This window comes from Leuciscus leuciscus, assembly GCF_965113295.1.
Source record: "Leuciscus leuciscus genome assembly, chromosome: 23".
In the NCBI taxonomy this organism is placed as follows: domain Eukaryota; kingdom Metazoa; phylum Chordata; class Actinopteri; order Cypriniformes; family Leuciscidae; genus Leuciscus; species Leuciscus leuciscus.
Genome location: NC_138747.1, coordinates 2,610,355 through 2,625,113, shown reverse-complemented (window position 1 = coordinate 2,625,113; position 14,759 = coordinate 2,610,355). Strand labels below are relative to the sequence as shown.

The window sequence follows — 14,759 nt, the reverse complement described above, 5'->3', positions numbered from 1 at the left end:
TATCGTCATATACGATTGACAATTAGCATACAATTTGGATTGGCGGTATGGTTCCGTTCTGGGCGAGAACTCCCTGCGCATCCATGCAGCCTAGCATGGATAAGAGCAGGGAGAGCAGCAATAACCCCCCTTGGGGTAAACAGAACAGAACCAACATGAATGTATTGCAGATATCATTAATTCAAGATTTTAAAGTACGACATAATTCGAGAATTTATTCTGATTCGAAGGGAATCAGAATGCCAAATCCTGACTGACGAGAGGAGGAGCTGGGGATGGAGGAGGGTAATTCGCTCCTGAGAAACGCGATAGTTGCTGATAATACTGAAGCAGCTTATATATGTATACGGTGATAGGCGTCGTAATCCTATAGGTAGATGTGGATCAGCTGATAGTCAGCTGATGCGAGCTTGACTAACGTGACCTGCCAGAACTAACGCTACGCTTGATTTCTGAGATTTCTTTGGGGAATATGAACACAGTTCTGGGAGTTTCTGTTTTCTTCCACTCAAATAACCATCCCTCTTTGATCACCACATGACTTATCAGACCTGATATTCTGGTTTCACGATGAAAGACACCAGTTTAAGACGCACTTACTCATTTGCCTCTATTCTGAGCACCTGAATGTCACGCGCGTATGCTCTTGTACATTTTATTTTATTTTTCTATTTCGTAGTTTGAATTTTTGCTCTAGTTTTTTACTTGAATGATTTCCACCCATAGTTTATGCTAGTTTTATGCAGATTTTTGTTTGAATAAAAAAAGGAGGCAGAGCAGATGGAAGAAGGTAAGAAGTTTAATTAATTACCGTATGGACAGGAGGAGAAGCTCGCGGGCAATCGGGGCGACGTCGAGGCAAAATGACAAAATAATTAATCAGAATACTTAGTAAAAGTTGCTCCTGCTCCTAGCTCATGGACACCTCCTACTCACACTCTCCGTCTCTGCAAGTTTCGGAAGGGAAAGATTCAGATTTCAGACAGACAGGTTGCTCACGTCACATCTACGTCGTCAAGCTCAGTTTGAGTCTGCGCAGTACGCTCAGCCATCAGGAAGTGAGAGCTTCTAATTGACTTTTCTCCATTGAAGTCTATGGGGTCGCTGTGTCCATTTCTTTTACTGTCTATGACTAATATGCACTCTTTAGGTACAAAGGTGTTCCTTTTGAAAAGGTACCGCCACAGTTACAGCTTTTGTACCTTTTTTTCTGAGAGTGTTGCTATTAGGGTGAATGTATTATTATGATTATTATTCTGCCTGTCATATAGATACAGCATCTTCTTTGATGTTAATTTCTGAGATTTCTTTGGGGAATATGAACACGTAGTTCTGGGAGTTTCTGTTTTCTTCCACTCAAATAACCATCCCTCTTTTATCATCACATGACGGATCAGACATGATATTCTGGTTTGAAAGATACAGGTTTAAGAAACCTTAAACCTGTCTAAAATTATTAGACACTTTACTCATTTGCCTCTATTCTGAGCACCTGAATGTCACGTGCGTATGTACTTGTACATTTTATTTGATTTTTCTAGTTCGTAGTTTGAATTTTTGCTCTAGTTTTTTACTTGAAAGATTTCCACCGATAGTTTATGCTAGTTCCCTTTCAAGGGAACTCCCGTTGCGTCGAAAAGCTGACGCTATGGGAACGCTTTGCGTGATGACGTCTTGAAGCACATGTAAAATCAGTCCAATGGTGTGGCGGAACGTCAGAGGCGGGTGACGTCACGTACCAGGAAGCTATAAAAGCCGGCCCGAAACAGAAAACGAAAGCTTTCTGAGTCTTCAGTTGCGCTCTGTGTTGAATCTGTCCTTGTTATTTGGTGTTGTCTGTCTATATTATATATATATATTCAGTATGGCGAGCAAGCAGCAGTTTAGAGTGTGTGTCCATCCCTGCCCGCGTTATTTAACGGGAGGTGATACTCACACTCTTTGTGTTGTTTGTTTGGGTGAGGAGCATGCCCAGTCAGCACTCGAGGGTGGTGACTGTGTGCATTGCGACGCGCTTCCATTGCGCACGCTCCGATCCCGCTTGGCTCGGTTCAATCCCGATCGCGTTCCCGAGGGCTCGGGTCCCGCCGCGGCTGAGGCTCGGCGGCGATCTCAGACCTGGGGTTCGCAAATGGATCTGTCAGTGGATGTTGAGACGGGCTCTGCCTTATCTCAGCATCAATCTGACAGATCCAGTGCCTCTCATCAGGGTGTGGAAGCACGCATTGCGGTTTCTTCCCCCCCGATAGAGGCACCAATACTGCAACTGTCCAGCTCTGAGGAGTTGGATGTTGTGAGTATTGAAGCTGAGTCTGAGTATTCGCCACCTCAGTCTCATGCGTTTGAGGAACTGCTCGATGTTATTACTAGAGCAGTTAACAGACTATCTATTGAGTGGCCAGAGGATAGGCAGGACGTTCGTTCGAAAAGTAAGCTCGACGAACGCTTCCTGCCATCTCGTACACAGCCTCAGCGAAGAAGCCTTCCGTTTTTCCCCGATCTCCACACCGAGGTGTCGAAATCGTGGGGAAAACCGGTTTCATACAGAGTGTATGCACCACAAACATCCCACTATTCTTCCATTCACAAATATAAAGAATATGGTTATGGGGAGATGCCGAAGGTGGAGGAGACGCTTGCGAGCTATCTCTCTCCAGCAACGGCATCTTCCCTGAAAGCTCCTTCACTTCCCTCTAAGCCAGTAAAATTCACATCATCTCTGGTTCATAAATCGTATGCAGCCGCTGGTCAAGCTGCAGCGTGTCTGCATACGATGTCTATTATGCAAGCCTATCAGGCAGAATTATTGGGGGATTTAGAGGAGGGCGGGGGAATTGGTCCTGACACAGTGGCTGAACTACGCAGAGCCACAGATCTGTCTCTCAGGGCCACCAAGGAGACCGCTAAATCAATCGGGCGGTCTATGGCAGCCCTGGTGGCCACTGAGAGGCATCTGTGGCTCAATTTGAGCGATATAAAAGAGAAAGAAAAGCACGTTCTCTTAGATGCTCCGGTTTCCACTGTTGGTTTATTTGGTGATGCAGTAAACAGTGCGGTAGCTAAATCTCAGGAAGCTGCTAAACAGGCAGCTGCATTACAAAAACTTCTCCCCCGCCGTTCTTTCATTGAGGCTGCTGAGCGGGAGCAGCCTCACTCCTCTAAAAAGAGCGCTGAACATCGTGCCACTCAAAAACAGAGTGTGTCCTCTCGTGCTCCCCCACAAAAATCTCGGGGACACGGAGGGCGCTCTCAAACCCAGCAGTCTTCGAGGGGTAAAACGGATCTGCGGACCGTTATTACCGCCAAGAAGGCTGCTGGGAAAAAGTCCTGATGTCTGAGGGCTCAGGACAAATGAGGGTAGTCCCCCCGAAGCAGAGCGGTTAACACCTCTTTTCACGGTGCCCGTCTCTCTTCGGTGCCCTCAGGGGACCGTTCTGCCAACCCTGCCACCTCTGGTGTTACAGGGCGCAGCGGTCTCCGGCGAGCACATATCTCAAGGTCCACCCGGAAACGTAGTGGCCTCGGGATGCCCGCCCCCTCTGAGGAGGGTGCTAGAGCAGTCTGTTTGGTCGTTCCCTGCCGGTGCGCCGTTACAGGGCGACGAACCGACTACTCAACAGCAGGAGAAAAATACGGTGCCGTCTCTCTTCGGTGCCCTCAGGGGACCGTTCTGCCAACCCTGCCGCCTCCGGTGTTACAGGGCGCAGCGGTCTCCGGCGAGCACATATCTCAAGGTCCACCCGGAAACGTAGTGGCCTCGGGATGCCCGCCCCCTCTGAGGAGGGTGCTGGAGCAGTCTGTTTGGTCGTTCCCTGCCGGTGCGCCGTTACAGGGCGACGAACCGACTACTCAACAGCAACAAAATCCAGAAACCAGTCTCGAGAGACTGGTACCTCTAGTAGAATCTTTGACAGCGTGGAAGCTACTGTCAAATGTTTCTCGTTGGGTCCTGCAGACCGTGGAAAAAGGGTATTAGATACAATTCTATTAACGCCCACCGCGGTTTATGGGGGTCCTGCCCACAGTGGTGGGCCCCGAGCAGGTTCTGGTTATGGAACAGGAAGTAAACACTCTGTTAGAGAAAGGGGCCATAGAATATGTACCCCCCTCCAACAGGGAAACCGGGTTTTACAACCGGTACTTCATAGTTCCAAAAAAGGACGGGGGATTGCGTCCCATTTTAGATCTTCGAGTTCTGTACGAGTACATGCAACTCAAGTTCAAAATGTTAACCTTGAGACAAATCGTGCCACAGATCAGGTCCGAGGACTGGTTTGTCACGATAGACCTCAAGGACGCATATTTCCATCCGTCCGTGTCATTGGAAGTTCCTGAGGTTTGCTTTCGGGGGCAAAGCATACCAATATCGAGTTCTTCCATTCGGCCTAGCTTTATCACCCCGCACTTTCACCAAATGCGTGGATGCAGCTCTGGCGCCTCTGCGCCTCCGGGGTATTCGCATCACGAACTACATCGACGATTGGTTGATTTTAGCTCAGTCGCATTAGATGGCGGTTCAACATCGAGATGTTGTTCTCGCCCATATGAAAGAGTTGGGGTTACGGCTGAACGCCAAGAAGAGTGTGCTTTCTCCATTTTAGAGGACCACTTTTTTAGGCGTGGTTTGGGATTCAGTGTCGATGCAGGCGCGCCTGTCATCGCCACGCTTCGATTCCATCCTGGCAGCTGTGAGAAGTGTAAAGCTAGGCCAGCTACTCACTGTCAAACAGTTCCAGAGACTGTTGGGTCTCATGGCAGCAGCTTCCAACGGGATACCTTTTGGACTGCTGCACATGAGGCCCCTGCAGTGGTGGCTCAGGACCAGAGGGTTTTTCCCCGAGGGGCAACCCATTTCGCACAATCAAGGTCACGCGGTGATGCCTACGTGCCTTGGTTATGTGGAAGAAACCTTGGTTCCTGTCCCAGGGCCCAGTGCTGGGAGCTCCTTGTCGTCGCAAACTGCTAACGACGGATGCTTCCCTCACGGGTTGGGGAGCGATCCTGAGGGTCGCTCATCTCAAGGTCTGTGGGAAGACCATCATCGTTCCTGGCATTCTATAGCCTAGAGATGTTAGCTGTCTTCCGGGCTCTGAGGAGCTTTATCACAGGTCTCAGGGGACACCATGTGTAGTACATACGGACAACACGTCGGTAGTCGCCTATATCAAGGGGGTTTGCGCTGGCATGCCATATCCTCTTGTGGTCCCAGGGGAAGTTGCTGTCACTCAAGGCAGCCTACATCCCCGGGGTCCAGAATATAGGAGCAGACACTCTGTCGAGACAGGGGCCGAGGCCCGGGGAATGGTGGCTCCACCCCCGAGGTGGTGGAGCTGATATGGAAATTATAAGTGGATCTGTTTGCGTCTCGAGAGACGTCTCACTGTCCACTTTGGTTCTCCTTCACGCATCCAGCTCCTCTGGGACTGGATGCTATGGTACAGACGTGGCCGAGGCTACGTCTGTACGCCTTTCCCCCAGTTGCTCTGCTCCCGGGAGTTCTGGAAAGAGTTCGCAGGGACCGGGTTTGCCTGCTTTTTATAGCCCCGCGCTGGCCGGGCAGAGTATGGTTTCCCGATCTTGTGTCCCTCCTCGACGGGCATCCTCTGGAGTTACCCGTCAGGAGGGACCTTCTGTCCCAGGCAGAGGGCTCGATATTTCACCCTCGGCCAGAACTGTGGAACCTGTGGGCTTGGCCTCTGAGGGGGCCCAGCTCATAGAGTCAGGTCTCTCAACCGAGGTTGTTGAGACCATTCTACAGTCCAGAGCTCCCTCCACGAGGAAACTTTATGCCCTGAAGTGGAGAGTATTCACTTCTTGGTGTAGTGACCGTCGGTTGGACCCAGTCCACTGCCCAATTGGTACAGTGCTGGAGTTCCTGCAGGAACGGTTCACTGCAGGTCTGACCCCGTCCACTTTAAAGGTCTATGTGGCGGCCATAGGTGCTTACCACAGTCCTTTGGGTGGAATGTCTGTGGGGAAAGACCCCTTGGTATCTCGTTTCCTTCGTGGCACTTGGAGGTCCTCCTCCCTTTCGAAATCGGACCAGGAGGCGAATAATTTGCTTTGCCCTGTTCGGGCGTTAGACGCGTATGTCCACAGAGCTGCCCTGTGGCGTAAAAGTGACTTTTGCTCCCCTAACAAGGGAGGTCCAGTGTCTAAGCAAAGGATGAGCAAGTGGGTGGTTGAGACTATCTCACTGGCTTATGAGGCGGCTGGACAGCCTTCTCCTTTGGCTGTCCGGTCGCTCTCTACTAGGAGTATGGCGGCCTCTAAGGCCCTTATATCAGGAGTATCGTTACAGGACGTCTGTGATGCGGCAGGCTGGTCCTCACCGCACACCTTCGTCAGGTTCTACTCTCTGGATTTAGACTCTACTCTAGGGTCTCATGTTTTGTCTTCTTAGTGCTGCTCACATGATTACACACAGGACAGACATTTGTAGCTATGGAGGCGTTGGTATAGACGTTCCCATAGCGTCAGCTTTTCGACGCAACGGGAGTTCCCTTGAAAGGGAACGCCTCGGTTACGACTGTAACCTCGGTTCCCTGAAGAGGGAACGAGCGTTGCGTCGCCTTGCCATATCTCCTTCATGCCTGTCAGCGCGACTTCAGACTTTACGAAGCTTTCGTTTTCTGTTTCGGGCCGGCTTTTATAGCTTCCTGGTACGTGACGTCACCCGCCTCTGACGTTCCGCCACACCATTGGACTGATTTTACATGTGCTTCAAGACGTCATCACGCAAAGCGTTCCCATAGCGTCAGCTTTTCGACGCAACGCTCGTTCCCTCTTCAGGGAACCGAGGTTACAGTCGTAACCGAGGCGTTTTATGCAGATTTTTTGTTTGAATAAAAAAAAGGAGACAGAGCAGATGGAAGAAGGTAAGAATTTTAAGATGTCAAATTGTCATTTGCTTTTGATTTTTAACCCATATAAATACATTCTGTACTCTAAACAAAACTGTTTAGTTCTTTATCTGTAAACTTGCCTAAATGTGTCACATATAGAATAAACTACATTTATTTTCTAGTTTAACAGGTTTTTATTTCATGAAAACTTGGCATGTTTTAATAAAGCCACATGAGCTTAAACTGAAATCAGTTGATTGGAAATTTGGAAATTTGATTTTACTGTTTAGATGCATTTCCAAAAATCTGATTTAATTCGGATAGTTTGATGTTTTGTAACATGTTTTTGTGTGTACGATTAATTTAAAACAAGAATCAAAACTCAAAATCAAAAAGTTAAGTTGTTTATTTTACTACTAAAAATTCACTTGAGTGTGAATCATCATTTTGTTACTATTTTTCGAGAATTTGCTTTATTAAAATAATCACAATAAAAATAAAATGATGTCATGTTTTTTTTCTGACAGAAGTAAGAGCCGTTGTTCTGGGATGGCAGAAATCTGACAAAGCCTCGGTGATAAACAGCATTTTAGGTGGTGAAGTTGCGTCTGACAAACACTTTGTGAAGTCTGTGAGGAATGACGGAGAAGCGAATGGAAGGAAGATAACTCTGATTAACACTCCATGCTGGTGGGAGAACTTTGGTTTGCAAGATTCCCCAGATGTCGTCAAACAGGAACTGGTTTGCAGTGTCTTCCAGTGTCCACCGGGACCTCATGTGTTTCTGCTGGTCATTAATCTCAGTTTGCCTTTCATTGAAGAAAACAGACTCAGCATTGAGAAGCACTTCAGTCTGTTTGGTGAGAGAATCTGGAAACACACTATAGTCCTCTTCACACGAGCCGATTCACTGAAGGACAAACACAGTGATCAGTGCATGAAGAATCCAGATCTGCAGAAGATCATACAGAGATGTGGAGACAAATATCACATCTTTGATTTCCAAAACAAAAGTGCTGCAGTTCATGAACTGCTTATCAAGATTAATGATGTCGTGGCAGAAAACAATGGCGAGCATTTTGAAACACATGCTTCTAGAGATGAAGAGAAAGAGAAATGAAAATGAAGAAAGAGCAGAAGCCAGACAAAAAATGTTGCAGGATAAAAGAGATCTTCTGAAAGAAATGGGTAAGTATAAACCACATATATGCACACAAGTCAAACGTTTGGCTATCTTAAGGGCTTTTAACACAGCTTAACCCTGTGTTATCGTCGTTCTAAACCCCGCTTTTAACCCTGGGTAAACACACTTCTAATTTAGCACCGCTTTTGTGCTGTTAACCCTGCATTGTGTCCGTCCTTCGGATGAGACGTAAAACCGAGGTCCTGACTCTCTGTGGTCATTAAAAATCCCATGGCATTTCTCGTAAAGAGTAGGGGTGTAAGCCCGGTGCCCTGGCCACATTCCACCCATTGGCCCTTACCAATCATGGCCTCCTAATAATCCCCTTATACATTGAATTGGCTCTATCACTCTCTCTCCTCTCTCCACCTATAGCTATCTTAAGGGCTTTTAAAGCCTTGTTTATACTTTCGCCTGGCTCCGCAGCGTGAGTATCCACAGACTGCGCGCACACCTCCCCACACGGACGAAGCGTTTATACTTGACGCGCTCGCCATTGTACTATTCTTTGAAACGATAGGGGGCGACTCGAGTAATTGTCCTCTAAACCATCAGGAATCAGCGGTGAGAAGAAGAAAGATATACACACGTGACAATCTTTATTTTAGTACACCACCACCACCACCACCAATACCACACTACAAAAAGAATCGTGTAAAACCCAGTAAACCCTGATATTATTACTCGTGACAATAAAACAAAATATATGGATATGAGAATGTCTATACAATATAACTAAATTAACGATCTCTTACATATTTTCTAATTTCACTAAACATTTCATTAAGTTTCGTGAACATTTTTATTAAACATGGACCTTTATGTTCATTAAAAATACTTTTTATGCTATTGTATGCTAATTATTTAAATGTAAGCAACTAATTTAGACGTGCAAACTGGGTGCCGGTGTGGTGAGAAGTTCGAGCTCGGCCAGAATCGGCTCGAAGTCGTTCATCTTCGGATGCGGCGCCGTGCGCGCTGTTACAAAAGCCGCACACACCGCCCATAGACAGTATATAAACTTCACACAGCGACCCCATAGACTTCAACGGAGAAAAGTGAAGCAAATTAGAAGCTCTCACTTCCTGATGGCTGAGCGTACTGCGCTGACTCAAACTGAGCTTGACGACGTAGATGTGACGTGAGCAACCCGTCTGTCTTCTAGTAGCTGTGCCAAGAGAAATCTGAATCATTCCCTTCCGAATCTTGCAGAGACGGAGAGCGTGAGTAGGAGCTGTACATGAGCTAGGAGCAGGAGCAACTTTATGACTTTCTATGGGCTTCTCCCTTGACTTTATCGAACTTTATGCCTCCACGTCCCCCCGATTGCCTGCGAGCTTCTCCTCCTCTCTATACGGTAATTTCCAGAGAGTCGCGTGGTTATGACGCAATCGTTAGCCTACTTTTACAAAAACTGCTTCTACGGGGCCATAACGTAAGAGACATGGTAATGGAGCCTTTTATACATTGTCGTGTTTCTTTAGAAATAAACAATGGACAAATGGAGTCTTTAAACGCCTCAGATGTAAAGTTATTCGCTGTCAAAGTGACGCCAACATGAATGGGAGTCAATGGAGTGCTAACAGCAGGTGATGGCTTGTTAGCCAATGGCGGCCCCCGGGGGTGGTATGCTATTCGAGAGCTCGATTACCCCCCTGACACCGCCAAGCGAAATTGGGTCTTGCGCACCCAACGCACGACCGCCCACACCGCAATAACCCTGGGTAAACACACTTCTAATTCAGCACCGCTTTCGTGCTGTTAAAGGCTTAGTTCACCCAAAAATGAAAATTCTGTTAGTAATTACTCTCCCTCATGTTGTTCCAACCCCGTAAGACTTTCGTTCATCTTCGGAACACAAATTAAGATATTTTTGATGAAATCTGAGAGCTGGCTCATGTTAACAAATCGCATGCGCCGTCATCCAATCAATGACATTGACACTGTAAGGCTATGTTCACACTTAGCGTCTTTTTTCAAACTGCCAGCGTCTGTTCTACATTATAACCCTATGGAGTGAACCGTTTTTTCAAAAAAGTCCTGAGCGCTTTTTTAGACGCCACCGCCGGCGTCTTTTTCTGCAGCTCAGAGCGTCTTTTTAAGTTGAAAAAAGTTCAACTTTTCTGAAAAGAACGCCCTACGTCAAGCGCCTTTTTGACAGCTGGCCAATGACAAGCGAGTAGCGAGACCTGTCGTTTCCATAACAATAAGAACAACTGTCTGTCGTGCACCCACAAACGTCTTTGTGAACCGACATTCTCCTCCCCGGTAACTTCAAAAGCCAACGCAAGAGCCAACTTTCTCTTTCTCGAAATTTTTTGCATCACACAGCACTAGGCTACTGTTGCAGCTGTTGTTATAGCAACAAAAGACGCGCTCGGCTGCTATTTGTAACCGAACGCTGCCAGCGGGGTTTTTTTTTGCTAAAAAAACGCCGTTGTCAACTTTTTCTTGTCAAAAAAGACGCTAAGTGTGAACATAGCCTAAATATGCATATCATCTAATAAAATTCTAATTCTATTTTTATTTTTTTGTGTGTTTTGGAGAAGAAGCTGTGGCTCCGCTCTGTAAACTGAGAATCGTTCTGCTGGGTTGGATTCTCTCTGGGAAGAGTGCAATCGTAAACACCATCTTCAATCACGAAATATCTCAGGTAATAATGGCACAAATGGGCACAAATTATACAGGTGATGTAAATGGCAGAAAAATAACTGTGTTGGACACCCCAGGCTGGTGGAAGTATTTCCCCTCTAAATTCAACCCGAAGTTTTCTCAGGCTACAACCCTGGAGAGCATGGACCTATCACAATACATGCAATTCCCTCACGCCTTGATCTTGGTGATTCCTATTGATACTTCATTCAAGAATGAACAGAGAAGAATCATTGCAGAACGTATGGCCATTCTTGGAGAAGACGTCTGGAGACACACTATAGTTCTGTTCACGTGGGGCGACAGGTTTCCAGACATATCGATCGAGCAGCACATCGAGAGTGAAGGTGAAGCGCTTCAGTGGCTGATTGAGAAATGCAGGAACAGATATCATGTGTTTGACAACACAGACAAGAATAATCGAGCTCAAGTCACAGAGCTGCTCCAGAAGATCGATGAGATGGCGGTAGAAAACAGTCTGTTCAGTCTCAAAAGCGTTGCAGAAGAAAGCGTTCATGTGTCTGACACACAACACGACGAGGAAATAAGTCTGAACGCTGACCAGTTACTGAAACTGATGTACAAGGAGATGAAAAACAGGCGTAAAGAGATCAAAATGAAGCTAGAAGAATTTCAGATGGATTTCAGTGGATGTATGTCAGATGACTGGAGCATAGGACATCCTCCAGACGGTAATTCTGTCTAATTTCCATAGACATATTAAGGCTGCAAACAGCAAAGGACTTCTATAAATGTTGTCTTAATGTTGCAATTGAGCACTTTTCTGTGTCATCTTCTAGTGTCGGATGATGATAAACTTAAGGAGAAGATAAGGAGAGAAGTAAGAAGATTGGAAGCAATTTTAATGGATGGGATGTTGAACGTTCTGAATCCTGAAGCATCATATGGTGAGTTATTGTAGATTTACATGATGAATCACACTGCTTAAATATTTTTCTTTTAGTTTAACAACATGCCAAAATTCATTCTCTGCCACTTATTTTTTCATATTCATGACATACAGATGAAATGATGGGCTGTGTCATGATGGGCTGCCTTCAGCCCACTGATGGGCTGGCTTCAGAAATGTGAGGAATACAGCACATCTAAAACATCAGGATTTGAAACAGACACAGAACTCAGAGATCTAGTAGAAGATCCACAGAATCCAGAGAAGTCAGATAATGCATCCAAACTTCAAACAATGCATGCCTAAAAACCAGTTTGCATTGGTTTTAAAACCAATTTACTTACTTTACAATATGTGTTTTTCTAGTTATTAATATGTTTGAGTTCCTTGAGTTCCTAGAGCTCTTCCTGTCCGATTTTAGGGAAAAAAACATCAAATAGATTTCTTAGACGCGCCAAAAGAGCACAGACACAGTACAATCAACATGGGAAAATCTCACAGTAAAACAATCAGCTCTGAAAAATATGATACAGTGTTTTGCCAGATGAGAAGTTTATGTTTAATCTTTTTACTCTTTTAATTCCTTTTATAACTGTTTTAATTTTCCTTGCTTTTATTTTGTGATTATTTAAATTCCTTTCTGTGTAAATCATTTTGAATTACCATATGTATGAACTGTACTATATGAATAAACTCGCCTTGCCTTGCCTAGGCTATTTTTAATTATTAATATCTGATAGTGTTGTATAATATCAAAATATATAGGCTATATATATTACTTTACGTTATAAATTTCATCATAATATAAAGTAATTACTGCTTATGTAATGTATCAGCAAAGTATGGTTTTGATGTCTGTATAATGTATCATGCATTTAACTTTTTACATAATTGCATTTTATCAAGTTAAAAATAAAGAAATTGTTTAGATTTCACAATGACACATGTTGAGATTTCACAATTACACATGTTGAGATTTCACAATGACACGTGTTGAGATTACACAATGACAAATGTTGAGATTACACAATGACACACGTGTTGAGATTATGTTGTCTGTTTAATGTAATGTAATAGTATGTTTTAGTATGTCTTAATTTAGATTTTTTCATGTCATGTATGATTACATTTTTTCAGAATTGTGTTAGTAATAAACTCAGAATTGCATAATTACCTTTTTTTATTTTGTATTCCCTGGTGGAAACAAGCATCCATAGTTTTGTGATTTTTGCAGGGTTTCTCTAAATGAAGTTGGCACATTTCTTTGTTTCCAATAAAAGGGGAACAATAAATGGAAATGGGAACATTTAGAAATTGGAAATGGGAACATTGGAAATGGGAACATTAGAAATGGGAACATTAGAAATGGGAAATGGGAGTGTTGGAAATGGGAACATTGGAAAAAAGAACATTTCCAAAACCTTGTTCTTGCACAGAGTGGACTTACATTTTCCTTGATTTAATATTTGGCATTTTCTCATTTCTCTTCAGTGATTTGAGTTCGGCTGGAGTCAGGTTTCCTCCGCTCAGCGCAGCTCACGCTCATCTGGTGAACAACACATGGAAGTATGGCGGAGACCGTAACAGTTATAACTCAGTGCTGAACTACATCTCCCATAATCCTTCACTCTGTATGAGGAGGGAAGCCCGTGGGTGCTTCTCAGTTCTTATTTGTGCATCCTTGTTTCCTTTCCTCTCATCTCAGCTCCTCCCCCTGTAGGATGCGAGGGAAGGCTGCAAGGAAAGAAAATGAGGACGAAGGAATCGAATGAAAGCTTTTTTTAAACATTGGAATACTTGATCACTCGAGCGTCACTTCACAGCGTCATCAGTTGCGCTCAGAGGATCTGCTTCATCTCCACGTTTGGTTAATCTTCGGTTTCCGGACATTTCTGAGTGTCAGAAGTTCTCCGGGTTTTGAGGGTCTCGATCAGATCCGCTGCTCCGTCCTAATATAGGCTCCAACTGAAAATGAAAGTGTGATGGGTTTTGCCCTGGATATCTTTGAACTCACTATATGGAGTTATCTTTATGTCCTGTTATTCATTAAAACAGAATTCCTTGAGCTTGACATCATGTTCATTTTGTTGGAGTGTCCAAAAGTACAAGTCTAGTTTGACCATCCCTAAGGGATATATATTAACGATGACTATAAAATCAATCAGGATCTTAGTTTTCAAAAGAGCTGTGTTATGTTCTAATAGTCTATTAATTACTTTTGTATATTTATTATATGTGAAACCATCAAGACAAAAACAGAAACCTGAAATTAAAACATTAACCAGTTAACTATTTTAATGATGTCTTTAGCCTACTACCTTTCTGAGCCTTTAAAAAAGTGGCAATAACGTTGCATTCTGTTTGGGGGGATCAGAAAGCTTTTCATTTCATTTTCATTTTTGGGTGAACTATCTCTTTTAGGGATGGTCAAACTAGACTTGTACTTTTGGACACTCAAACAAATGGAGATAAGAGATAACTCCATATAGTGAGTTCAAAGAGATCCAGGGCAAAACTCATCACACTTTCTCTTTCAGTTGGAGTCTATATTAGGACGGAGCAGCGAATCTGATCGAGACAGGTCTTTCTCCACTATAGCCCCTATATGGAGCTCTCTTCCCCTGGCTCTTACAACAACCACACTGCATTAATTTAAGTCTAAACTCAAAACCTATTTGTTTAACTATGTTTTACTTAAACCTTTTCCATAACTCTGTTTTACAGTCATAAACAGGGGCGTCGGACTGGGGGGGGTAAAGGGTACTGAGTACCCAGGGCCCGAGGCAGGGGGAGGGCCCTTAGAAGTCCGTTTTCTATACATACATATACATGCACTAACATTTGTATAGCATTTATATACAAATAAAAAAGTTCCTGTGCAAAACTAAACTTGTAGTTAGGCACTGGTTTGGTATAAAAAAAAAGTCATTTTCATGCTGTGCAGGGCCCCACCACCCCTCTCGAATCAATGTAAATGGTACGACCCGCAGGTCAGGTGCTTCTGCTGTGGACCTGCGGTGAATCAGTTGATGAGACAGGAGCTGGAGTGAGCCGTGATAGGAACCAGGGGCGCTTCTCATTTCTTATTTGTGCATCCTCGTTTCCTTTCCTCGCTTCCTTTCCTCGCGTCTCAGCTCCGCCCCCTGTAGGATGCGAGGGAAGGCTGCAA

General features: G+C 44.7%; 1 protein-coding gene across 1 annotated transcript in view; it reads left to right on the top strand.

Moving 5' to 3' along the window:
• The first annotated feature begins 583 nt into the window (after positions 1-583).
• LOC309487894 (GTPase IMAP family member 8) overlaps positions 584-14,759 on the top strand; it is a 47,585-nt gene continuing 33,409 nt past the window's right edge. Inside the window, 4 exon segments of the mRNA XM_082155847.1 lie at positions 584-790; positions 7,373-7,934; positions 7,936-8,033; positions 10,578-11,372. Coding sequence (XP_082011973.1) covers positions 781-790; positions 7,373-7,934; positions 7,936-8,033; positions 10,578-11,372 — 1,465 coding nt within the window. The 5' untranslated portion in view covers positions 584-780.